Below are 25,000 nucleotides of genomic sequence, written 5' to 3'. Positions count from 1 at the left end.
AATGAAATATCTTCACACAGAGGCTAAAGTGGATGTTGATTAATCCTCCAGGTGTGTTCGGGTCCTGCAGGTGAACCCGCTTTCATGATGGCCGATATCTCTCACACACATCAGCCAAATTATTCAGACTGAGTTTATTGATTCTTCAGCGCGCGTGTGTGTGTGTGTGTGCTGCTGCTGTATGACCGAACATCACACACATCCCTCAGTGTACTGTTAAAGCGGCTGCTTCACTGCTCATCTTCGGTACTCTCGCCTCTTTATCATTCACGCGTTATAAACTCTGTCTGAATACAGCAGGAACAGCAGAGAGCTATAAATGTGCCTGTGGATGTTTATAATTGCTCAAACCTGTACTGGTGTGTGTGTTCGTGTGCTTGTGTTACCTGTTCAGAGGATGACATCAGCTGAGTTCTCAAAAAATGCCGCGTGTCAGAGAGCGCATGTGCAGGGAGGCTCGCCCAGGCTGACGTCACGCACGGGGCGGCGCTGCAGACAGGTGTGTGTTCACCATAAGTGTGTTCTGCGGACAGGTGTGTTTAATGGAGACCCCTCCAAACTTAGTGTTGGTGAGTGTGTGTGTTGACTTGATCTTTGGGTGGGTGGGGGCCCACACATGAGCTCATTTGTCCTATTTTGACTGATATGCCATCATAAATGGTGAAAATACCCCATAACAGAAGGCTTTAACACACAGCTGAGTCCTGTACTGGCCGTGGCTTCAGACTGACTGAGGAAAGTCACATGTAAATGACCACAGACCGCAGTTTATAGAGTATAACCTCATATTCCTGTTGTTTCTAATGATGTATGGTGTAATAAATCTGTGTAAAGGGAGTTGTTCTCATAGTTCTTCTTTCTAAATCTTTAGGAAATGTTTTGGTACATCATGTGTGTGTTTATGAACCTCCATGAAGTCTGAGAAACATCATTAAAAAAATATTAAAAATAAGAAAAATTATTTACTAAATCTTTAACTGATAATACCACACGTCAACTGTGTATATTATATATATATATACCCTCTCCAATTTAGTGGTAATCAAGTGACAAACTGGATAACGTTATTTATTGACTGCTTTACTTTCAAACATGTTAAATAAACGTTTGGTTTATTAAATGAGTAAAGCACACTTTCTACATAAATAAGCTATAACACTTTTGCCTTGTTTTCTTACCTTTGACTTCATGTATTGCCCACATCTTCTGATCCACTGACCCAGAGTTCAGTGTTTAAAACACAACAGAGTTTACGATGACAGGTGGACTCCAGTATTTAGCCTAATCTGACTTGGTCTGCCGTGTGAATATTGCCTTATATTACCTTAAATGTATAACAATATTAAAAACAAACATTATAATATCTAGAAAATCAAATCAACACCAATCATTTAACTGCATAAACCAGCTCAACCGAATGAGAATAACTAGGTTAAACCAGGGTGCTGTGTGACCTACAGACCTTATTTAATACCTCAGAAACCAAAACAGCAGAAATGAGACTATCTCACTGGCGTTTTGTGTTGGGTGGGTGAAGTTCACAGAGGATCCGACACGCTAATCCAGCAAAAACAGCGATTAAAACGTGACTAAAATCCAACCCATTTAATCCTCAGAATGGTCAGGAGGAGTTTCTCCATCATCCACCGCTGACAGAAACACAGCTCTGCTCCAGCCAACCCCATACAGCTGATAGAAACACACCGTGACGTCTGACACACTGGATCTGGATGTCTGAGCCAGCAAACACTGCAGCTTCTCAACACCACTGAGACGTATTAAAGCTGCTGTTATTAACTCACTATAGCTGTGGAGGAATCAGACAACCTGAGGAACAGCAGAGCGAGACGAGACGAAACTTAAAAACCCAAAGAAGAACAGAGGAATAATGAGGATCAGCAGGAGTTTGGGTTCCTGTTATTATGCACATGTCATTATTATTCAGTTACTATCATACAGAATTTACTCTGCTTATAAAGACTGAACACCTGAATCTCCAGTCCTGAGCATCATCACTTCTGTTTAATGCGGATGAATGAGGGATTACTGGAGATGCTGTCAACTGCAGAGTCTTCAGCCAATAACCCCAGTTTCAGAGCATCTGATAAATGATCAGTGTGTGGAGACTGACGGCTGATGGTGTGCAGGTCTGCTCCTCAATAACAGCACAGTCTCCACTGCACAAACACAATCACACAACATGATGAGTTCCTCATTTAATTTATAAAACTGCATATACCCACTGAAGCTGAACAACATCTACCACTCATTTTCCTGGTGGAACGTGTACTCTGTGTAGACTTTCAGTTTGCTTGAACAGAATAAAATAATATTAACAGGCAAAGAGACAACACAAAGAGAACAAACACAGCCGACGACATCTCCATTATAAAGGAAAAACATCAGGGAGCGAAAGGAAACATCATAACCGAAGGGTAAGTGCAGTAATGGACCCAAACCTATAAAATACTCATTTGCATTTTGTCCTTTCGTCTTCTGCAGAGTCCTGCGGTCAGAAGCGAACCGGAGACAGCACATCTTCTCAACACGTTCATGCAAGCTGATATATCTGAACAAAGTACAAATGGAAACAGATTCATCTCAGGGCACTGGCTAAAATATGAAGAGGAGGACACGAGTAAACATCATTTGAGCTGACGTAATAGCAAGTAACTCAAAGCCTCTGTAGTGTTTCATTTAGCAGAAAAATAGAAGAATAAAACTGAAAAACTACATTCATTTTCAAGTCCACGTGTAGAAAACCAAAACAAACTGGAAAACAAAGATAAAGGAGTCCACTTCAGCACTGTTGTTGTGTATTTGTGCCTCAGGAAACACACACAGACCCTAAAGAACACGTACGACAAAATACTGCATATATCTACTACAGACAGCATCAGGTGGTGGACGTGGTAGCTGCCATGATACAGGAAATAAACTGCAGATTTCCCTTCACCGTGTCCATGTGTCAGTATGAAGCAGAAATGATGAGCAGGTTCACTTCTGAAGAGCCGGCGGGTCTGAAATGAGGTTTGGTGAGGCGTCTCTGTGCTGTCTGAACGGGGATTCGCGAACACACGGTTGATACACATGCGTGATAATTACATAAATATTTATATACGTCATTGGCCGGTGGTTTGTTCAGGGATCACAAAGAGGGATTCATCTGTTTGCTCTCCATCCACATTCAGCCCGGAGGAATCGAGAGTCTGAACCCGTAATACCTCTGCGTCTTCAAGTAGACTATAATAACATAGGTGTGTGTGTGTGCGCGCGCATGTATCTGAGTATTTACCTATTGATGTAAAAGGCTCAGCGTCACCGCTCTCTCTAACGGCTTCATCTCCCCTCTCCGTTTGGCACCATGATTCATTAACAGGTGAAGCGGTGCAGCAGGTGTGGAGAAACTAAATCATGGGTGGAGGTCAGAGGTCAGAGGTGAGTGGAGGTCTAGTCAGTGTTGTCCTGCTGTTGTTCGGCGTCTCCATCCTCCGTCTTCAGCCGTTTGCTGTCTGGCTGCTCCGCCTGATCCCCATTCTGCCGTTTGGTTGGTAGTGACGCTGATGCGGAGGCGTGAGTCGCCAACAAGTGCAGCGGACTCGCTAAAAAACAGACAGACATCACATTAATACAACCCTCAAAACAAGAAACGTCATTACCGCAACACTCAAACTGAAATGTCATTACCGCAACGCTCAAACTAAATAAACGTCATTACCGCAACGCTCAAACTAAATAAACGTCATTACCGCAACGCTCAAACTGAAATGTCATTACCGCAACGCTCAAACTAAATAAACGTCATTACAGTAACAATCAAACTGAAGAAACGTCATTACAGTAACAATCAAACTGAAGAAACGGTAGTTAAAATCAGATTAAATAAATAAACCGATATAAACACACTCGCTAGAGCAGTGCAGGAATATACAGTACTAATAAATTACAGCGTTTCAGGCCATTTTAAACTCTGATTTGACAAAGGCGTCTCTGAAAACAGTAAACAGCGGAGGAGTGCTGAAATATTATTAATAAAGTGTTTGGAGACGAGGATATTAATCATTATTGGCTGAGGGAAACCATCAGAAACTCTCTTCTGTTCTGTGGTCAGTCCTGCAGCGCCGCTTTATAAACGCATTGGGGAAAACTGCAGGTAAACTGTGTTCTGTGTGCTCAAACAAGTGTTTCTGTGTTTATATGAGGTGGAAAATTAAAGATGAACTGTTAAATGTAGAGCTTTATTAGTGGACATCAGCTGAGCGCAGCGATATAGAGGCTAGAGGCTATTTCAGTACTCGCTCTTGTGTCCTGAAATTAGCCAATAATCTGCAGCATCCTGACAGGATTCTCTTCAGTAAAGGGGAATCACCTATAGCCAGGGGAAACATTCATCTGTCTGACGTCTCTCTGGAGCATCTGCTGAATGTTTGACTGCGTCTGCAGGATGGAGGAGGTTATGAAGACGCTTTATGCAGAGTTATTAGCGGAACATTTCTGTGCTTTATATTATGGGTCGTGCGCTGGGTCATCCCTCTGTTAGTGGCGAGACAGTCGGTCGCTGAGTAAACCACACAGGCCTGTGCGTATAGACCTGTAGTGTGCTGCTGTACAGTAGCGGCTCATGTGTGTGTGTGTGTGTCGGTGGTCTTCAGTGTAATGGTGTCGTGATGATGTGCTGGTGTGCTTTAGCTGCTGATTCCCGCTCAGCTGGGCGGGTTTAACGTTTGATTGGGGGAGTGTTCTGGGGGCGGGGTTTGACGTTTGATTGGGGGAGTGTTCTGGGGGCGGGGTTTTTGTGACGCGCTGTGAGCTACTGGCCCGACAGTACTACTGGCCCGACAGCACTGCTCGTGCTCCTGGGCTATTGGCATGGCCCGGCCTGATAAAAGCCCTGCTCACACTGGGCCGACAGTGGAAACATGGCTAGTGAGATGGAGGATTACTACTGATCACAGAACTGTGTATGACCAGCACAGCTGTAACAATACAGCCGTAGCCGTATCATTAGCGTCTCCTCACCGGTGCTAGCGGAGCCCTGTATCGCCGCCACCACATGTGTGCCGTTCTGCGTGATGGGTTTGACGGGCAGCTGGTGCTGACCTCGCGGCGCTACAGCGAGCGGCTGCAGGACACGGCTGGAGGCTCCTGGAGCTGCAGCGACCGCAGGCACCGGCTCCACCGTCACTGCGAAACAGGAGAGCAGCGTTACAGCGGACACACACACGCTCACACACACACACTCACATACACACACACTCACAAGTGCTCTCACACATTCACAGACACGCAGGCTGACCTTTGACCTCCTGCGCGTCCCCGTTCTGCTGCTCCGCCCTGAACACACACCCCGCCGGGATCTGGTGCAGCAGGTGCAGCGTCTGCATGACAGGCTGCGGCACGGCGCTGGACGCTGGTGTGGCCACACTGAAGCTCACGGGTTTGAGGCTCTGCTGGAGCGGCCGCTGCACCGCGATCAGCACCTGAGAGCCTGTGGAGGAACGAACACACACACACTGATCTGAGGACAGCGTTACTGAACACCAGAGAAGAAGAGCAACACAACACACACTCACAGACACACACACACACACACACACACTGACCTGGCGTGTTCTGGGTGAAGCAAGACTCCTGTATGACGGCCAGTTTGGGCTGTGGGGCCACGGCGGCGCTAGGTTCGGGCTCCAGGGGCACCGGTGACCCCTCTCTGGAGCTGTCTGGAGTCTGAACACCGCTGGAGTGAGCTGACAGCGCGCCCGTGTGTGTGGGAGAGGCCGGAGCGCTCCTGAGAGACAGAACACACACACACACAGAGTACAGCCCACAATACACACACACAGGCACAGTACAGCACACACACACAGACTCAGTACAGTGTAGAACACACACACACACACACACACACACACACACACACACACACACACACACACACACACACACACACACACACACACACAGAGCATTTCTGCTGCAGAAACACACAGCAGTGTGTGTGTGTGTGTGTGTATGTTCTACGCTGTACTAAGTCTGTGTGTGTGTTCTGTGCTATACAGTGTCTGTGTCTCTGTGTGTGTATATTAGGGGTGTAACGGATCACAGTTGATCAGTACGGATCACAACTCACGGTTCAGAACGCTCGTAACTCTCGGATTAACAACTTGTCTGAGCTTGATGGCCTCCTGCATCACTCACATCACGTGTCTGAAAGCGTTTCGTTTTCCCTGTAATATGATGATGAAGATGATGATGATGATGATGATGATGATGATGATGGGAAAAGCCTAAATGCCGTCTCGGGTTATTAATTCTAGCTGTTTTCAGTTCCTGTGTGTTTATTCTGCATTAATGCATTCAGTGTAAAGCTGCAGGATTAAACATCAATGATCAATAATGATGATCTGCATCTTTATTAATCCTATGAAGCGCTGCAGTCAACTCCGTGTCTGATCAGGAGAGATTCAGTTTGTGACAAACAATCCAGTACAAACAGCAGCCCTGGGAGAAGAGTGTACAGCTCAGATATAAACACTGATGATCAATGATCTAATGGAACTGGACACTGGGGAAAGCCATTACAGTGTGTAGCCAACAGGTGGAGACGAACACCCATCAACATGACGTCACTGAAGAGGCTTTCAGACATGATCCACCGATAATCAAAGGTGAAGTGAGAATCATTAATGGAAAATAAACATGATCTGTAGATCACGATTTCTATATTTAGCATCATCAGAAACAGCAGCAATGATCAGATTTCATATTAAATACTTTTCTTTTGTTCAGCTGGCTCTCTCGTCATGTTTATCTTTATTACACTGCAGCTTACAGGTTCTGTTTGTTAACCCAGTGGTGTCTGCAGGAATATTTCTGTATAAATGGAAAGCAAATCACATCTGTCTCCTCCCTGATCCGAAAAATGGTCCGATCAGTGACCCTAAAACCATAGTGTGACCCGAACTGGGAGATTTGTGATCCGTTAAAACACTAGTGTGTATACATACAGCAGTGTGTGTGTGTGTGTGTGTGTGTGTGTGTGTGTGTGTGTGAGTATATACAGCAGTGTGTGTGTGTGTGTGTGTGTGTGAGTATATACAGCAGTGTGTGTGTGTGTGTGTGTGTGTGTGTGTGTGTGTGTGTGTGTGTGTGTGTGTGAGTATATACAGCAGTGAGTGTGTGTGCGCACCTGGACGACAGCGGCCCCAGCGGCGTCCTGAAGCAGGGCACTCCTCTGGGTCTACGCTTCCGGAAGGCCTGGTCCATCAGTTTGCCTTCAGACGACGGGTCGATCCTCCAGAAAGACCCCTTCCCCGGCTCCTCCTGAGAGCGCGCCACTTTGATGAAATACCGGTTTAACGACAGATTGTGACGAATCGAGTTCTGGAACACACAACAGGCATGTGACCAGCAGAGGACAAAAAGGAGGAAGAGAAGACCCCCCCCCCCCCCCCCCCCCCCCCCCCCCCTTATATATATTGCTCATATATATGTATATATACACACACACACACACACACACACACACACACACACGTGTTTTTAAATAGATATAATCAATCTTAAATTAATAATAAATGATATTCTTTATATAAATATTTGTTATTGGCCACCATTTAAGTTTAATATTTTTTATTTTTATCAGTTTAATAGTGACCCCAGTAATAATTAATAGGCTTACACTGTGCTTTAATGTCGGGACTGATCCAAACACTGCTGCTAGATGGCGCCACTAACCCAGTGAGTTCGTCTGTCTTCACAGAATACAAGTTTCTCTGTAATTTAGTCGACTCTTTAACCCAACGTGATAAATACACTAGTCAGTCAACAACTCCAACTGTAATAATGTTAAATCCAGATGAACTGAGCAGCCTAATACACTTGAATATTCCACCCTGAAAACTATCATATATCGCTAACAAGAGTTTTTCACTGTCCTTCGGTTTGGTCCCTGTTTTTAATAGTTTTTATTAATTATTAAATCTATTTTTATGCATTTGAAATATCATCTAAGCTCATGACACTTTCAGGTATTAAATTTGAGGAGCTCGGCTGTAGTTACTGAAGACCTGAGGACAGAAGACCTGCAGAGGACAATAACACATGTGTGTTTATAATGTACACAGAGCGCACGCAGTCCTGATGTGTAAAGGTCAGCACACAGCCGAGCGCGCATTCAAACCATTTCAGAATCGTACGTATTGTCAGCGGCTTCGTCACATTATAGCACTACACAACATCATGTTAAACACACAGCAGCCTGGGGAGGTCTACAACCACATCCCTGAAAGACGTCAGGAACGAAGCAGGTCGTCTGCGCTGATGACGATGGAGACACGACCCCCCCACCCCCCACCCCCTGCCTCAAAAAAAACTTTTCAAAAATCACATCCCTAACACACACACACACACACACTGCTGCAAACACACACGCACTCACCTGCCAGCCCTTGTCAGCAGTCCTGTAGTACGGGTAGTTCTTGGTGATGTGTGTGTAGATGCCGTTGAGCGTCAGCTGCTTGTCTGGAGCCATCGTGATCGCCTGAACGATCAGCTGAGCGTACGAATACGGCGGCTTCGAGTCATCCTGCGCAGACCAGGAACAGAGGATTCACAACACACACACACACACACACACCACGGTTCAACACTAAGGGTTTTTCCTAGTGTCCCGATCAGGCCAGTGGTTCAGATTTTTACTTGTCCTGCCAAAAAGAGCAGCTAACAGCTATTCCTGAGCCACACGTGTTAAATAATGTGTCAAAAACCAAACAGAACTTCAGCAGAACTCTTCTGTAAACACAGCTGAACATTTAGAAAACTAAACTAAATTTGGAAATACACACACGCACACACACACACACACACACACACACGCACACACACACACGCACACACACACTACAGGCTCAAACTATAGAGAGGAGTAACAGATGAAGCAGGACTGCAGTCAGATCAGTGTTGGTCCTTCTCTTGAGGTGTCGGAGCAGGAATGAACAGAACAACAGGCCTCATACAACATATTAGAGGATTAAACTCTGGAGAATGATCTGACCCGGTCGGCCAGTGTTCCTCACAGATACACAGCTCTGGGGAAGATTCCAGCACTCATATCCCACATGAAACACACATATACTGGGAGGAACGATGACATCCTGCCCTGCTCATCATTCTCTCTGCATGTGGCTGGATATATGGCTATTACACACCCATAATGCACTGTGATATGGGCTGGGTCGTCAGTTCGCTGGGTCGTTTTACTTTCTTACTATAATCAATCCACCCCAGTGTTCATTTAATTGAGCCTCATTCAGGCCGTCTCAGACTGATTGTTTTGGTGCAGATCCGAGCGTGATTGAGGGATTCACATATGCCAAACAAACAACGCTAACTGGGCCAACGACACCGGTTCTGAAACAGACGTCTGTGTGTGAAAGCAAGATAAGACTGTATTTGCACACCACTGACAAACAGTCAAAGCCATATTAAACTTTAATGACAGGACGGCACTGGCCGGATTGATACCCTACCAGCTGCAACCCAGCACTGGCAAACACACACACAAACAACTGATTCAGCTGGGACTGGAACCTGCAACCTTCTGTCAGAGAGGCAGCAGTGCAGACCACTGTCCATATCAGGCCCCATTTACACTAACATGTTTTAAAACGCACAAGTTTTGCTCCGGTTCCGTCCACACTACGCCGGACTCTTCATAACATCTTCATAACAAAACACAGCCGATAACATCACTGCCTCCTGCCATCATCAGTGAAAAACACGAAACAACCGGTCTATTGCCTAATCAATAATGCTATTATAACAGTATAACGCACAATAGGGTTATACATTATAGGCAATAAAGGCGAGTGATCAGTCTAATGTACAGTATCCGCAGTTAAATTAGTTAATATATTAACTTATCTTCACGCTCAGCTAAAACACGTTACCTGAGAACAAGTGATAAACTCAAAAGACCAAAGTCTGGGAATTAAAGATCACGATTAAATACAGAGAGAATAGATCCAGCGGGAGATGAACAGTCCGATAAGCACAGCTCTCATCTGGATAGAGGACCGCCTGCAGCTCAGACGTCTGCATACGCTGCATCGCATGCCAGAGTGTGTGTGTGTGTGTGTGTGTGTGTGTGTGTGTGTGTGTGTGTTTTCAGTAGTGTTGTGTAGACAGACAGTTGTTCAGTAACGCTGGGTGAAACGCTAGTGTGGACGCGGAACGGCTTCATTATAAAACGCTGTTTAAATCTAAAACATAAGAGTGTAAACGGGCCTCAGTGATCACGATGCTCCAGTCATTTTACACATTAGTGTCTGTGTAAATAACACACGCGCACACACACTGAGCACACACACACACACACACACACGTCTCCTACTTTGGGGCTGTCTCCTCCAGACGCCTCCTTGTCGTTCTCCGGCTGCGAGTTCTCGTTGATCAGCTCAGCTGTGAGTCCACGACCCATCCGGAAGCTGGAGAGGCCGGCGCCGCGAGGACTGGATGGGCAGGAGTTAGCGGCGCTGTGGACAGACACACACATACACACACACACAAAGGTATGAGCAGTGCTGTGACACCCGTGTGCTGGCGCTGTGGGTTCTGCTCACCTGATGGTGCCGGTGGGCGAGGGCAGCGGGCTGCGCAGGTGTGTGATGTTCTCCGGGATGCTGATGGTCAGTGGGGAGATCTGCGTCTTTACCGGGACCTCCAGCGCACCCCTGCACTCCCGCTGATCCCTGCACAGCGCCGTGAAGCTGATCTTTATATTAGTGCTGGGGAAGCGGAGCGTGCACCTGGAACACACACACACACACACACACACGGTGACACCAGAGAGCAGCGCTTACACACAGAGACAACAGCAAGCAGTGTTTACACACACACACACACACACACACACACAGGTGATGTTTGTAACACTGATCTCCTGGGTGTCTTTGTTGCCATGGTAATGAGGAGCAGCTGATCACCTTCACGGTTCCATAAAGCCAGGGTTAGTACAGACTGAACTAAACTGATCCAGCTAAACTGATCCGGCTTTGAGGAACAGGCCTGAGACCAGCAGCGGAATCTGCTGAAGATGAGCAGAAAGCCTCACACTGATCTGTGTAAGACCTGTGCTGCAGCTCGAGTCCTAAACCACAGCGGACAACACTGGCTACATGAAACACACACACAGCTGACACTCTCTTCATGATCAGAGCGGGTGCAGTGGGGGGGTCAGGGCCGGTGTCTGCGCTTCTGCTGCGGTCATGAACTGATCTCAGAGCAGCGCAGGTCTGTGTTTCTGCTGCAGATGCTGAAGCGGCTCTGCTGGCGGTGATGGCTATAGCGGAGACAGACACACACACACACACACACACACACACACACACACACACACACACACACACACACACACACACACACTTACGCGCGCGGCAGCTGCAGTGGGGGGGCTCCGCGCCGCTGGAACGCTCCGTCCACAAACACGCCGTTTTCCCCAGACACCGGAGGTAGAACTCCGCGCCGCCCGCCCCGTCCTCCCCGGTGGAGAAGATCTCCAGGTGTCGGCGGGAGATGAAGCTGGAGTGGCCCATGCTGACGTCCACCGAGCCCTGCGAGGAGTTCCGGCCCACCGTTACCGAGCGCTTCTTCATCAGATACTCGAACTCGCGGCCCTCCAACCGGGCGACCACCGGGCCCGCCATCTGTACCGCCGCTGACCGGGAGCTACAGCTGACCGGAGCCCGCGGGGTAGAGAAACACCGGACGGCGGAGGAGCGGTGAATCTGACGGAACGGACACCGGAGAACGGCTCCAACCCGCGGCCGCGACCGAGAGAATGAGAACAGCGGACACTCTAGCAAACACACCGTGGGGGCGGGGCCCGTCTGACGGACAGCGCCGGCGACCAATGGGTGAGCGAGCCGAGAACCAAGGGTGCGCTTTACCAATCAGCGGCGAGACAGACCAGCGGGTTCGGTTGCTCCGCAGACTCGCTGACACGCATGTAATCGGCGGCGAAGAGGAAGATGATGCTGTCCGGGTCACCAAAACATCAACATGACGATGAAGAGCTGCTGCTGGAGAGTCTGCGCACTCTTTAGGGAACCTGTGAACTGAGTCCAGCACATGTTGATCTTTCAACACGGGTCTCAGAGAGATCCGTGCAGACAAAAGAAGACTCAACATCCCGGATCAGAACAATCTGCTTTAATGAGTGAAGATGACACCAGCAGCCGGAGGAGGACACACAGGAGAGGAGACACAGTAAAAGCAGCCCGCACACACACACACACACACACACACACACACACTCACACACAGCTGTCCGCTTCACTCTCTCACACACACACACCGCTGCTGGGGTGAAAACAGGAGTGTAAATGTGGATCCTTCATTCATTTGGCTGATTTCTGCAGTGAGTCTCTCTCTCTCTCTCTCTCTCTCTCTCTCTCACACACACACACACACACACTCAATTCTCTTCAAGTCAACACACACCACATGAACAGTACAGATGTGTGTGCTGATCTGTGTGTACTGTAGTCTGGTGTGCTGCTCTTACAGCTAATCTAACAGCTGCTGACACACACACAGTTCAGGATGGACCTGTTCTCACACACACACACACACACACACACACACACGCACACACACTGCAGTCTGAGATGTGTGAGCTTCATTAGTGCAGATTATCAGCTCAGTCGTCCTCAGCTGTGGTGGCGCGGGCCGTGTCGGAGTGCTGTCCTCCTCAAACTAGTGTTCATCCAGAGTCTGCAGTCTCCACTCTGCGTGCGAGAGTTCTGAGTGTGTGTGTGTGTGTGTTCTGTGCTCAGATCTTCTCGTCCGTCATCTCCAGGAACTGAGCGTAAACGTCCCGCGAACACTCGCCCTTCGGGTTGAACAGAAACTTGTAGTAGCTGCCGTCGGCACAGATGGCTGAGGAGGAGAAGCACACACACACACACACACACACACACACACACACCAGTTACTCTCAGTGACATCAGTGTGTGTGTGTGTGTGTGTGTGTGTGTGTGTGTGTGTGTGTGTGTGTGTGTGTGTGTGCGTGCGTGTGCATATCCAGCTCACCTATGACGGCGTTGGGCTCCGTCCCGAAGGCACACACACACGGAGAGCCCGACGGCACCTGGAACTTGGAGAAACTCCACTTGGAGCTGAAATACTTGGGCAGGAAGCTGGCGGAGGCGAGGCTATGGAGAAGAGGACCTGAGTGAGAGCAGCCTGACGCAGAGCAGGAACACACACACACACACACAGCTGACACTGACCTGGACTGCTTGTTCCTTTTGGGATCCTCCGCAGCGAATATGTGGACGGTGCCGTGATCACTGGACACGCAGATCAGAGACGCGTCCTGGTTAAAGTTGATGCTGGAACACACACACACACACACACACACACACACACACACACACACACACACACACATTACTCCTAAGGTGAACAGAAGAAGATGGACTGTGTGTGTGTGTATGTGTGTGCTCATGTTAATGTGGGTATTCACGTGTGCGCATCTATGTGTGTGTGTGTGTGTGTATACCAGTAGATGTTGGCGGTCTGGGATCCTCTTCTGAGCTCCTGGATCAGCTGACCCGCAGACGTGTCAAATATCCTGATGAGTGTTCCCTGCACACACACACACACACACACACAGCACTGAGTCCTTGCAGCACACACACCTTCTCTGACACTGTGGTGAGGCATGTGCCCTGCAGGTCGAGTGTGATGCACAGTGGTGCATTTAGGCATGGGCAGTCGCTCAGGGCGGCTTCTGGCAGCATGGACACACCGGCCCCCCGCTCTTCACCGTTTGCCTAGAGCGCCAGATAAGCTTGCGCCGCTACTGGTGATGCAGCACACCGGGCCGTCGATTCAGCATGGGCGGAGGGGACGCGTCTACACCAATATCCATCAACTATTGAACTGTCCCCACCAATAATGTAATTCACTTAAAAATAATCAAACAATGCTCGTGTTTCCCCCGCGCTGACGCTCAGTCTGACCATACCTGATATAGGCTTCCCTGAAAACTGCAGAGTAAACAGCTGAATGTGAAGCTGTCTGACCCTGCCAGTTCTCTCAGCGTGGCATGGCTAATCTCAGTTGAACAGTCAGTCAGAGAGCCACAGCCTGTGCTCCCTCTGTTATGAACACTGATATATGGACGTGCTTCATTTACACCGTGCCTATAATAAACAGAAGTCTTCATGAAACTCTCTCTGTCAGCTAATAAACATTACTGCACACTCTCAGGCCTGTGTCAGGGTTATTTGTTTTCTGAGAACTGAAGCTCTCTGCAGTTATTCCCCTCATCTGTTTAATTATGAGGTATAAATATTGCAGTTTAGTGATATTTTCATTTATTTTTGCTGGATTATCTTGTCAGATGGTTATTATAACCACACTTTATGAGGTTCCATAAATATTTCCCACCATTTGGTCAAAGTGCTTACTGCACTATCATACTACTGCAAGTGTTTATTTACTAAAGTGTGTTTAAACTGAACATTTATATTAGAGTTTTAAAAAAACAATGAAAACAGAAATATGAAGATAATTATTATCAAAACACAAATTTATTATCATCTATCATTATTAATTTATTATAGAAATCTGTTAAAAAAAATAACAAACTGGCCAGCACAGCGCTCCACATCTGGCCAAAAATCTAACATAACAATAATAATAATAATAATAATCCAAGTTTTGGTCTTTTAAACCACCTAATTTACCTTAATATACAATCAAAAGAGGATTAATTAATGATATATTTAATTATACAACAGTTCTGTCTGGTTCTTGAATCTGATTGGCTGATAGCCGTTTGATTCTGCAATAACAGCATATGTACAGCCTCCTCACTCTTCTGTATTACTCCGCCACATACAGCGACAAGAGGACGCTTTACAGTTGGACAAATATTGCAGCTGCAGGGCAACACAATGTACTTTTGAGGCTTTTTTAGTGATGTAGTTGTTTAGATTGCAGCTATGCAGTTTATTTATAAGGATAGTGCCTATTTCTAAATATTTATAATTTAAGAAAGACAGCGCGTCGACGGCCATTAGTCAAAGACGATTGACGCAGTCTATCCACAAGATGGCGCCAGGACCGCATAATAAACCCTTGCCTAGAAGATTAACACAGCGTGTTTTCTACCTACAGCTGATCAGATCATTATTAAACTGGTAAGTGATATTCTAAGTCGATCTCTCTCTTTTGTATAGATTGCAGCTGTGCAGGTTATTTATAAGGACAGTGCCTATTTTAATACAGTTACTTTCCTATCCCGGTTCTCAACAGTGTTATTCAGAGACCTCACCCCTGAACACCCCCTCCTAATCGCAAACACAACAGCAGTCTGGTAGTGATTGTGCTGCTTTTTTTAGGGTTAATTATTGTGATATCCCGATTGCAACAGAGAAATACTGTAGACTGTAACACTGTAAGACGAGATCTCTGTAGACGGAGGGCATTTCATGTCAAGTTCAGCCTTATAATCTGAACATGTGAGCGAAGTCAGCTGTTCTGTCATCACTTTAGACATTACGCTAGAGAATCACTCAAACACTCGCTCTACAGTGACGTGTGTGAAGTAGCAGCAGCTTCTGCTGTTCTGACGTCAGCTGCAGATGTGAATCAACAGAGGAAGAAAGTAGTTCCTCATACAAAAGGGTTTTTAGACTCTCCGTGTTTGATTTTCTGTTTTATATACATGATTATGCTGTCAAACTGTTGTATAAATGCAATATCACACGAGTAGCAGTGCCATATGGCTGTATATCAGCACTGGTGGGACACTAAGGCACTCAGCCTGTGGCCTCAAGCCAACGCATGCCTCCCATCAGTGCTGATATACAGCCATACCGCACTGCTGAGGTTGATATTGCTCATATAGCAGTTCAATAATTAATAGCAGCATATATATTTATTGTGTTTTATATTTATTTATATATATATATATATATATATATATATATATATATATATATATATATATATATATATATATATATATATATATAATATTGTATTTGTAGTCAGCTGTCCCAATTCAATGTCAAGTGCAAGCCTACGCCCTTGCAGCATACACACACACACACCTTCTCTGACGCAGTGGCGATGCGTGTGCCCTGCAGGTTGAGTGTGATGCAGCACAGCGCCCCCTCGTGTGCAGGAATGTCCACTGGCGGTTTCTCCGTGTTCGCCAGATCCACGATCTGCACATGACCCGAGTGTGTGGCCGGGAACGCCAGCAGAGAGTTGTTGCTGTTTGGACACAAAACACACAACCCTGCAGGCGGAGAACACACACACACACACACATAGTCAGATACACACGCAGAGGTCAGATTATTGGAGATCAGAGTACTGTTAATGATCAGCTCATTGGTTCAGTATTGATCATCCACCTTTAGGGTTGTAACAGGTCTCGAAGACATGCAGCTGATGGGGATTATGGGTAAACGTGAAGACTTTAATCATGGAGTCCAGAACCACCACAATCCTGAAACCACACACACACACACACACACACACACGGTTAAGAAACACAAAGTCTTCATGATGAGTTCAGAGCTTACAGGAGGCCTGGTGTGTTACTGGTGTTCTGCTGAATGTGTGTGTCGCTGGCACTGAGAGATAATCCTCAAGGTTTAATCTTTACATCAGCCTTCAGACATGTTCACATCCCCACACACACAGCAGAACAACACACACACACACACACACACACAAAGCAGAATAACACACACACAGCAGAACAACACACACACACAGCAGAATAACACACACCTGTCACGCCGCAGCTTCACCGCTTTGACCTCGGTGGAGAACTCGATCTCGATCACCGTCTTCTTTTTCAGGTCATCCCAGATCATCACTGATGCACAGAACAGAGAAACACACACACACACACACAGTCAACATCAGCACTGATACAGCAGCAGATCCTGCAGGGGTACATGTCTCTGAGCACGAACACACACCGCAGACGCCTGTAATGTTCAGCCAATCATATAAACACACAACAGACAGACACACACACACACCGCTGTAGAGCGGGCCGGTTCAGTACTGAACCTGCTCCATGTCTGAGGAGACACAGGACACACACCTTTATTGGGGGGATATTTGGGCTTCTTCCCACCTCCGACCAGAGCCAGATAGTTACATCTGAAGAGCATCTCCACGTGTCCGACTCCTCCTTCCAGGAACTCTGAGGAGAACATGAGAGTTATGAAGGAGAATCAGAAGACTAGCCTGAAGACACTGACCTGGGGTCAGCCGGCTGAAATACTGAACACACACGAGCTGCAGAACCCACAGAGTCACTAACACAGTGTTTTCTGCTAAACTAGTCCCCTAACTAGTGTGCAGCTGCAGTGTATACACTCACCTTGTTTCTCCTTCTCTTTAAGAGGGTCTGTGTTGTAAACCCTGAATCCATTCTCCATCCCACACGCAAAACACCCTGAGAACACACACACACACACACACACACACACACACACACGTTAAGGGAAATGTCTGATTCTCTGGAGCAGAATTAATCAGTGAACAGCAGCAGGATTACTCCTCATTATTATTATTATAGACAGATTCACCCTAACAGCAGCACACAGATGTGTGTGTGTGTGTGTCAGTCGGCTGCGATGTAAACTTTATTAACTCCTCATGAACTCTACACACGGCTAATTAGAGTTTATTTACCCCACTGCTAGCGTCTGTTAGCCTCTACACATGACAGATTAGATCAGTCCAGATGAAGATAACCGCTTCTCCACAGCTGAACAGTGTAAACACCAAACTAACAGCAGATTAGCCACAATAGCGAAGCGCTCACGTGACCACATCATCTGTATGCTAACCAGCTGTTAGCTTGCGAAGCAAAACACCGTAATGTTCACAGATTGAGCAGATCACAGCTACAGGATTAATCCCGGTATCTGCATAACCCCGCGGGCGTGTTTAAGGTGTAGAGTGAGCGATGTATGTCCGCTGTGGTTCATAACGGTCTCGGTGTGTTTCAGGGTGTTAGCCGTTATGCTAATTGTAAACATCTTACCGTGATCCTGGTTAAATCCGGCATACAGTAATCCGTTACCGTGTGGATTTGACGGCAGTAAGTTCATGATGTTCGGTGTTTCTCCGCGGGTGTGAGTGAAGGATGAGCGCCTAGCTGGAGGACGGCATTCCCGCGAGGAGCCTGGAGCTTGCGGCTAACGCTAATGCTAACGCTAGTCACTGCGCTTCACTAGCAGCACTAACTAGCGTCTCCAGCAGGAAATGAAGCTGGCACAGAGCCGGCTCTGCCTCCGCTCCGCTCATGAACAACAGCCGCTGCTGGAGGAGCGGCGCAGGCCGGAGCTGCACTGCATATACAGCAGCAGAATTAGAGAAAACCACACAATAACTGCAGTTAGCAGAGTTGCCCTCCGTCACGCGCTGCTGCTGAGAGTGTGTGTGTGTGTGTGTGTGTGTGTTCTGTGCTGGAACAAAAACGTGGTTCAGTCAGTCAGTCAGTCTTCACAGCAGACACACAGATCTGACAGACGACATCAGAATAATACCGCTGTGTAGGCACGTCGCCGCTCCCGCAAGTGGTTAAGTGCGGATCTGCGCGCTCTGATCATTGTCCCCGCCCCAGTGGCCTAATGGATAAGGCACTGGCCTCCTAAGCCAGGGATTGTGGGTTCGAGTCCCATCTGGGGTGATTCCTTTTACCGTATTTATTAATTCAGAAACTCCACAACGCCCCAGAATCTGGAGCCGATAAAGGCAAATTGAGCTGCAGCAGATGTACACACACACACACACACACCACAGCATTGACTGTAATAACCAACACACTTATCAACATCAACAATATTGAAGTCAGTTATTAAGCGTGTTGAATCAGATACGAGTGTGGACACAGCAGACTCTCGGCCAAATCAAGACTTTATGAATAAATCTGACTATTTAATAAACTCTGTCTGAAGTAACCGCCCATTCGCAGATCACGTGTGGCCTCTCCGTGCAACATGGCGGCGCCCACAGTGTGCAGTTTCTCCCCGCTGGTGTGTGTGTGCCGGTGGAGATTAACGGGAATAACGGCGCTCAGCAGCGGCACCGCGGGACTCCAGCACCGGCCCGGAATCGGTTTCTGCCCCGCCAGAGCCGCGGCACGAAGCACACAGGTGAAAACACCGGCGCTGTGTTGATTATTAATGACTGCATTATTCACATCATCATCATCATTGATAATAACACGAGTCTGCTTCTGCTGCAGGACCAGCAGCTCACACACATCCCTGTAGGTGAGGAAACCGGCTGCAGAACACACACACACACACACACACACACACACACACACACACACACACTGGAGCTCTTCTTCTTCTTCCAGATAAACTGAAGGTCTCCTACAGCCGCAGCAGTGGAGCAGGCGGTCAGCACGTCAACAAAGGTCAGCCTGAGTGTGTGTGTGTGTGTGTGTGTGTGTGTGTGTGCGCGTGTGCGTGTGCGTGCGCGTGCGTGTGCGTGTGCGTGTGCGTGTGTGTGTGTGTGTGAGAGTGAGTGAGTGTGTGTGTGTGCAGGGGAGTAGAGGACATTTTAAAAGTGGGGGGGCAGCTGGATGAGATCATACATATAATTATTAATCACCTGTTACTAATTGGTCTGTCTAAAAGTGAGGGGGACGTATTCCCCCCGTCCCCCCTGGTTGCTACACCCTGCCCCCCCACCGTTCCCACTGTCAGAGTGTGTCTCCGCCTCCTGCTGCGTCAGATAAACTGCACAGTGACAGACATGAAGGAAGCAGATCTCACGTAACGTCTGTGAGGAATACTATAGTAAGAGTTTATCAATCATTATCTGATGGACACACACACACACACACACACACACACACACACACACACACACACACACACACACACATTGTGTGTTTAACTCTGCTGTGTTTCTGCACAGCAGATGATACAGGTTAATCTCCCCTGCTATATGGATATCTGTTATATTAATGTACAAAATAAACCTGATTTAATGTCCATAAACTGGGATTGAAGCGTGTTCTATTATAACTGTACGGACACGCGGCTGTGCTGATGAATTACAGAGATTTTACTGTATTTATTACGCTCTGCTTTAAAGACGTGTTAAACCTGTGAAACTCACTCTTGATCACGTTTGATGATGATTGATGATCACAGAGAGCTGAACAGATCCTTTAATCCCGGCTGCCAAAAACACGTCCTGTCTAGTTGATATGATTATACACGCTGCTATGGAGACATGTTAATATGTGCTGTCAATCAATTCAGTGGGCGGGGAAACCGCACCCTACATCAAGTTGCGGTCGGGCTCAGAATTCAGCCCAAACAGCTTACAGAAGATGAGTTTCACCTTTAAGGTGAATGTAAGGTCATGTGAAGCTGTTGTAGATAGATGTGCAGTTTATCATCTTCCACACATGTTCAGTGTACGCAGTGTCCGCTGCTCAGTGTGTGTTCAGTGTGTGTTTATTCTGGTGTTCAGTCAACACAAAAGCAGAGGTGCGTTTCCACGTGCAGACGGCGGACTGGCTTCCAGAGGCCCTGAAGAGCCAGATTCTGCTGACGGTAAGAGCTGTGTGTGTGTGTGTGTGTGTGTGTGTGTGTGTGTGTGCGTGTTTGTGCGTGCGTGCGTGTGTGTGTGTGTGTCTGTCTCTTCACTGCTCTAACACACTGTCCGCTGCAGCACCGGTCGCGCATTAACAGAGCCGGAGAGCTGTATGTGCGCTCGGAGATCAGCCGCAGCCAGAGGAGGAACCTGCAAGAGTGTGTGCAGAAGCTCACAGCGCTGATCCAGGAGGCGGAGCAGCAGCAGCAGGAGGAGGAGGCGGAGCCTAGCCCGGAGGACCAGGAGCTGAGGGAGAACAGGTGACAACACACACACACACACACACACACACACACACACACACACACACACACACACACACACACAGAGAGAGAAACACACAGAGAAAGGTGAGACGAACAGACTAGTAGAGCATGTACACACACACACACACACACACACACACACACACACACACATTTGCGTCCTCACTCTCTGCTCTTCTCTCCAGGTTATATAAGAGGAATCTGGAAAGACTCAAGCTGAAGAAGATCCACGCTGCTACTAAGCGAGCGAGACGACTGGACTTCGACTGACCAACATCTGATCTGGAGTTCAATAAAATATTGAAGCACATCACCTGCTGCCTCAGTGTGTTGTTTGAAGTTACTAGCGCGCGCGGTTACCATAGAAACGGATGTTTATTCACAGCGCCGCGCACACGCATTCGAAACGTCGAGTTTTTATTTCTCCTCCACAAAATTACAATAACGAGGGAACTGTACCTGTATTTTCAATAGGAAACTGATTTCTAGTTATCTGACGGTTATCATTTTTAACTGTAAAATATATTATTTAGGGAGACAGCAGGAGAGCCACGGATTTTGGTCAAAGAGCCACTTGTAGCTCGCGAGCCATAGGTTCCCGACCGCTGGTCTAGCGTATGTATACAGAATAGTGGGAGATTCTCTCTTCACTGATGTGTAAATCATACAGCAGCATTAGAGGAATGTGTAGCGAGAGCACTGTACATCAGTCTGAGTGTGTCATCATGTCTGTAGAGGAGTTCACCGCGCTGCTGGCTGTGTTCACCGGCCGTTTTCAACAAAGCACTTTGCAAAAACTTTTCAATAAACTAGCAGAGGATGGTTTCGATCCATCGACCTCTGGGTTATGGGCCCAGCACGCTTCCGCTGCGCCACTCTGCTGATACAGTTAGAACGTTGCGGCTCTGCTTTTATATAACCGCTGTTTCCGCAGAGGACCCGAGCACGCCGTAGCGGACGCGCTCATGCACTACTAAATGTATATTGTCTTTTATATAATTATCGCGCTTTCCAAATGTGCATCCACATGTTTCAATGCAATAAGTAAAAGCACGACCACGAAGGGACTCGAACCCTCAATCTTCTGATCCGAAGTCAGACGCCTTATCCATTAGGCCACGCGGTCGCCGTATGAATGAGCTCCTATACAGCTCTTTAATGCTCTCCTACAGGCCAGAACGCACCAATGAACCGTTTTCATGCGATAACATTGATTATTGTTCATGATTGAAACACTTCATCACGTTACGTGTGGTTTGAGCTGCGAAATGGCTGATCAAAGTGGAGGAGAAGGGCGAGCTCTTGTCAGACATCTCGAGCTCCGCGCTGGGTGATTATGCTTCATTTCTGTTTATTTATTCGTTTATCGTTACATGCCGATGCATGTTTGAGGGTCGCCTGGAGGACTGATGTACAGAAAACATCTGAGATCTGACTGATCAATAGATTCACAGAGCTGAAGATCACCAGCATTAACCGAAGATCAGAATAACCCAGCTCATGAGGACAGAACAAACACCGCCGCTCTCTAACCTAGCCACCGTCAGCCTCTGCTCTGGGTTATTACAGACTCTTGATCAAGAAATAGATTCAGTCTCAACATAGCAGGACCCTAAAAATAAAGACCCTGTGGAGCAGCTGATGAACATGAACAACATTTATTTACACAAGGCTTTATTCTCATCTTCCTTTGAGTTTAATATTGATCAGGATGAGTAATCAATGAGTTAATCAGAGCATTAGAACAGACCAGCCCAGCTCAGATGAAGATTACTGTCATATCAACACTGACCCAACACATGCCACATCTGTCAATCAATCAATCAATCAATCAGTCAATCAATTAATCAATCAATCAATCAATCTGTCTCAGGGCTAAAATGACATTTCATTTGAAGCCTCTCTAGTGCCTGCTCAGATTATTAGAGTCCGAAACACACCACCACGGAGGGATTGTGTGTGTGTTTACACGTGTGTGTGTGTGTGAGTGTGTGTTGTCAGTGGCGGTCAGCCAGCCGCTGCAGCAGGGCGATGATGGTGTCCTGTTTTGAGCAGATGAGCTCCAGCGCCGCCGCCATCCTGCCCATGCCCTCCGCCGCTGCCCGCGCTGCCCGTTCCCTGCGCCGCCCGCGGGCATCACTCCTGCGCTGCTGCTGCTGCTCTGCCCGCACCCGCTCCTGCTGCCCGCTGAGGAAGCTGCGCAGGAGAGCCGTGCGCTCCTCCACTGCCGTCGCCGCAGGGGCCCCGGGGCCCGAACGCAGGGGCCGCAGTCTGCGCCGCCGGGAGCCTAGCGGGGCCTGCAGCGGGACGGGCCCTGGGGCCTCAGGGCTGCACTTGGGGCTCAGTTTGCAGAGCACGGGCACGGGGGCCGGTGTGGGCATCTGGAGGCTGGAGGGCAGCAGAGCGGGCACAGCAGGCACTGATGGAGGATCCTCCGCCCGCACTGCAGCTGAAGCTGAGCTGGCAAACCCAACCAGAGTGGCAGACGCCGGGCCCCGCTGCACACACGGAGCCGTCCCTAAAATACTGTCCATCATCTGCACACACACACACACACACACACACACACACACACACACACACACACACACACACACACAGGTGAGGCTGGAGGATATTGGAGCAGTGTGTTTTGACATGATGTTCCCTCAGTAGGTGACTGCAGGGTTAGGGTTGATCACCTCGTAGTACTCCCAGGAGGTTTTGGCGTGTCCTCCGCTCAGGGCGCTGCGCTCCTTCACCCGCTTGTACGTGACGATCAGGTTGTTCCACTTGCGGCGGATCCTCTCGACGGGCAGTGTGTGTCCGTGCGCCTCCAGCTCCTTCTGCACACTCTGGAACAGCAGCGAACGCTCGCGCGCGCCGAACACACTCCAGCAGCGCCGCATCGCCTCCATCAGCTGCAGCACCGCCCCGTGGGGGAACTCAGAGGAGGAGGAGACGGGTTCAAGACCACGAGGAGGAGCTGCAGGGGGATAGAGGAGAGTCAACACACACACACACACACACACACACAACACACACACAGTGCAAATCAAAAGACCCAGCTGACCTTAACAGGTACCAAACCCAGTGGGCATCATTTTCCTCAATTCTCCCTAACCCTGGACCCACTAACAGAACTTAGGGAGGAAGATCCATCCACACTCCTCTCTGACACAACCGGCTCTCTGGACCCCATCCGCATACATGAAGGGTCTATTCTACTCTACAGAAGCAGCTGCTAAATCACACACAAGCACGCACACACACACACACACACACACACACACACACACTCACACACTCACCATGTGGGCCTTTGCTGTCTCTGCTGCTGAATGTGGGTGTGGAGGATAAGGCGCTGAGCGGATCTGTGAACACACACATCACAGAAATATCACACACTCTGCAACACACAGTAACACACACACACACAGGCAGCAGACGGTCGTGTGGATGGTGTGGAGGGTCTTCAGCAGTCGTGCCGCTCTACATCAGTGACAGCAGGACACTCTTCCGCTTACTCGGCACCGCTTTGGGCATTCCATGGGTTTCTTCTTCATGGGTGTTTGTAGTTTCTGCATGAGAGCGCCCCCTGGCCTTCAGATGCAGATTCACTGCCGATCTCAGATTTTTATTTCAGTTTATCCCCAAGCTCTGACCAGAAGACTCTGAGATTAATTACAACACTATTTCCCCAGTAAACCAGCGACCATTACACTGAAGGATGAAATCAAATCACAAAGCACAGAGATTAGGGCAATCGGTATGGATATTCACTGAGCGTCCACCGTTATCGACATCGCTAAGATAAAGACTCGGTGGGCAGTTTCAGTATGAAGCGCTGCGGTTTTATTGAATGTGGCTGCTAAACGAACAGAAGCATTGCCAATAAGCTCAGGGTGTCAGAACGTCATTTCCAATGGAGGCGAGCGACTTGCATGATGCGCACATGTTGTGAAAGCGGCGCACACGTGACGCGCGCGCATTTCCAGCCGCACCTAGCTGGAAACATCTGAACTCTTTCGCATGCCGCGAGCGCACCGGTCCGCTCCACACTCTGTATGGGATACACACACACACACTTC

The 25,000-nt window shown here is 48.1% G+C and overlaps 4 protein-coding genes and 2 non-coding genes across 6 annotated transcripts in view; 2 read left to right on the top strand and 4 right to left on the bottom strand.

The window, feature by feature from the left end:
• Positions 1-2,201: 2,201 nt before the first annotated feature.
• On the bottom strand, positions 2,202-11,890 carry foxk2a (forkhead box K2a). The gene is given in 10 exon segments (XM_056469910.1): positions 2,202-3,602; positions 5,020-5,184; positions 5,297-5,488; positions 5,604-5,785; positions 7,187-7,380; positions 8,438-8,584; positions 10,391-10,532; positions 10,620-10,805; positions 11,426-11,492; positions 11,495-11,890. Coding segments are annotated over 10 exon segments (1,635 nt in total). The 5' UTR covers positions 11,703-11,890; the 3' UTR covers positions 2,202-3,450.
• Positions 11,891-12,192: 302 nt separating this feature from the next.
• Positions 12,193-18,601, bottom strand: wdr45b (WD repeat domain 45B). Its single transcript, XM_056469911.1, has 10 exons — positions 18,089-18,601; positions 17,420-17,494; positions 17,138-17,239; positions 16,816-16,903; positions 16,434-16,528; positions 16,125-16,315; positions 13,562-13,647; positions 13,290-13,391; positions 13,090-13,211; positions 12,193-12,936 (listed from the first exon to the last, which is right to left on the bottom strand). Exons 1-10 carry the CDS (start codon positions 18,153-18,155, stop codon positions 12,830-12,832), a joined length of 1,035 nt encoding a protein of 344 aa, XP_056325886.1. The 5' UTR covers positions 18,156-18,601; the 3' UTR covers positions 12,193-12,829.
• A 62-nt stretch (positions 18,602-18,663) lies between these two features.
• trnar-ccu (transfer RNA arginine (anticodon CCU)) lies at positions 18,664-18,736 on the top strand. Its single transcript has one exon. It is a non-coding gene; the product is annotated as a tRNA-Arg (tRNA).
• Positions 18,737-19,002: 266 nt separating this feature from the next.
• mrpl58 (mitochondrial ribosomal protein L58) lies at positions 19,003-21,243 on the top strand. Its single transcript, XM_056469912.1, has 6 exons — positions 19,003-19,202; positions 19,295-19,322; positions 19,412-19,471; positions 20,542-20,624; positions 20,743-20,924; positions 21,116-21,243. Exons 1-6 carry the CDS (start codon positions 19,047-19,049, stop codon positions 21,198-21,200), a joined length of 594 nt encoding a protein of 197 aa, XP_056325887.1. The 5' UTR covers positions 19,003-19,046; the 3' UTR covers positions 21,201-21,243.
• Positions 21,244-21,983: 740 nt separating this feature from the next.
• Positions 21,984-22,056, bottom strand: trnar-ucg (transfer RNA arginine (anticodon UCG)). The gene has a single exon. It is a non-coding gene; the product is annotated as a tRNA-Arg (tRNA).
• A 516-nt stretch (positions 22,057-22,572) lies between these two features.
• si:ch1073-357b18.4 (uncharacterized protein LOC797129 homolog) overlaps positions 22,573-25,000 on the bottom strand; it is a 4,105-nt gene continuing 1,677 nt past the window's right edge. Inside the window, exons 2-4 of the mRNA XM_056470162.1 lie at positions 24,221-24,283; positions 23,612-23,895; positions 22,573-23,467 (exon numbers count right to left, since the gene is read on the bottom strand). Coding sequence (XP_056326137.1) covers positions 22,928-23,467; positions 23,612-23,895; positions 24,221-24,283 — 887 coding nt within the window. The 3' untranslated portion in view covers positions 22,573-22,927. The remainder of the gene's footprint in view (positions 23,468-23,611; positions 23,896-24,220; positions 24,284-25,000) is intronic.

This window comes from Danio aesculapii, chromosome 12, assembly GCF_903798145.1.
Source record: "Danio aesculapii chromosome 12, fDanAes4.1, whole genome shotgun sequence".
Classification (NCBI taxonomy): Eukaryota; Metazoa; Chordata; class Actinopteri; order Cypriniformes; family Danionidae; genus Danio; species Danio aesculapii.
This window is presented reverse-complemented; position numbering and strand designations above follow the sequence as displayed.

Bases quoted from the DNA above. Each gene is read 5' to 3' on its own strand.
- wdr45b (XM_056469911.1), bottom strand. From the start codon at position 18,155: ATGAACTTACTGCCGTCAAATCCACACGGTAACGGATTACTGTATGCC. The intron at 17,495-18,088 runs GTAAGATGTTTA...GTGTGTTCTCAG, and splicing joins CGGATTTAACCAGGATCACG to GGTGTTTTGCGTGTGGGATG. The intron at 13,648-16,124 runs GTGTGTGTGTGT...GTGTGTGTGCAG, and splicing joins TCGCCACTGCGTCAGAGAAG to GGAACACTCATCAGGATATT.
- mrpl58 (XM_056469912.1), top strand. From the start codon at position 19,047: ATGGCGGCGCCCACAGTGTGCAGTTTCTCCCCGCTGGTGTGTGTGTGC. The intron at 19,472-20,541 runs GTCAGCCTGAGT...TCTGGTGTTCAG, and splicing joins CGGTCAGCACGTCAACAAAG to TCAACACAAAAGCAGAGGTG. The intron at 20,625-20,742 runs GTAAGAGCTGTG...TGTCCGCTGCAG, and splicing joins AGAGCCAGATTCTGCTGACG to CACCGGTCGCGCATTAACAG.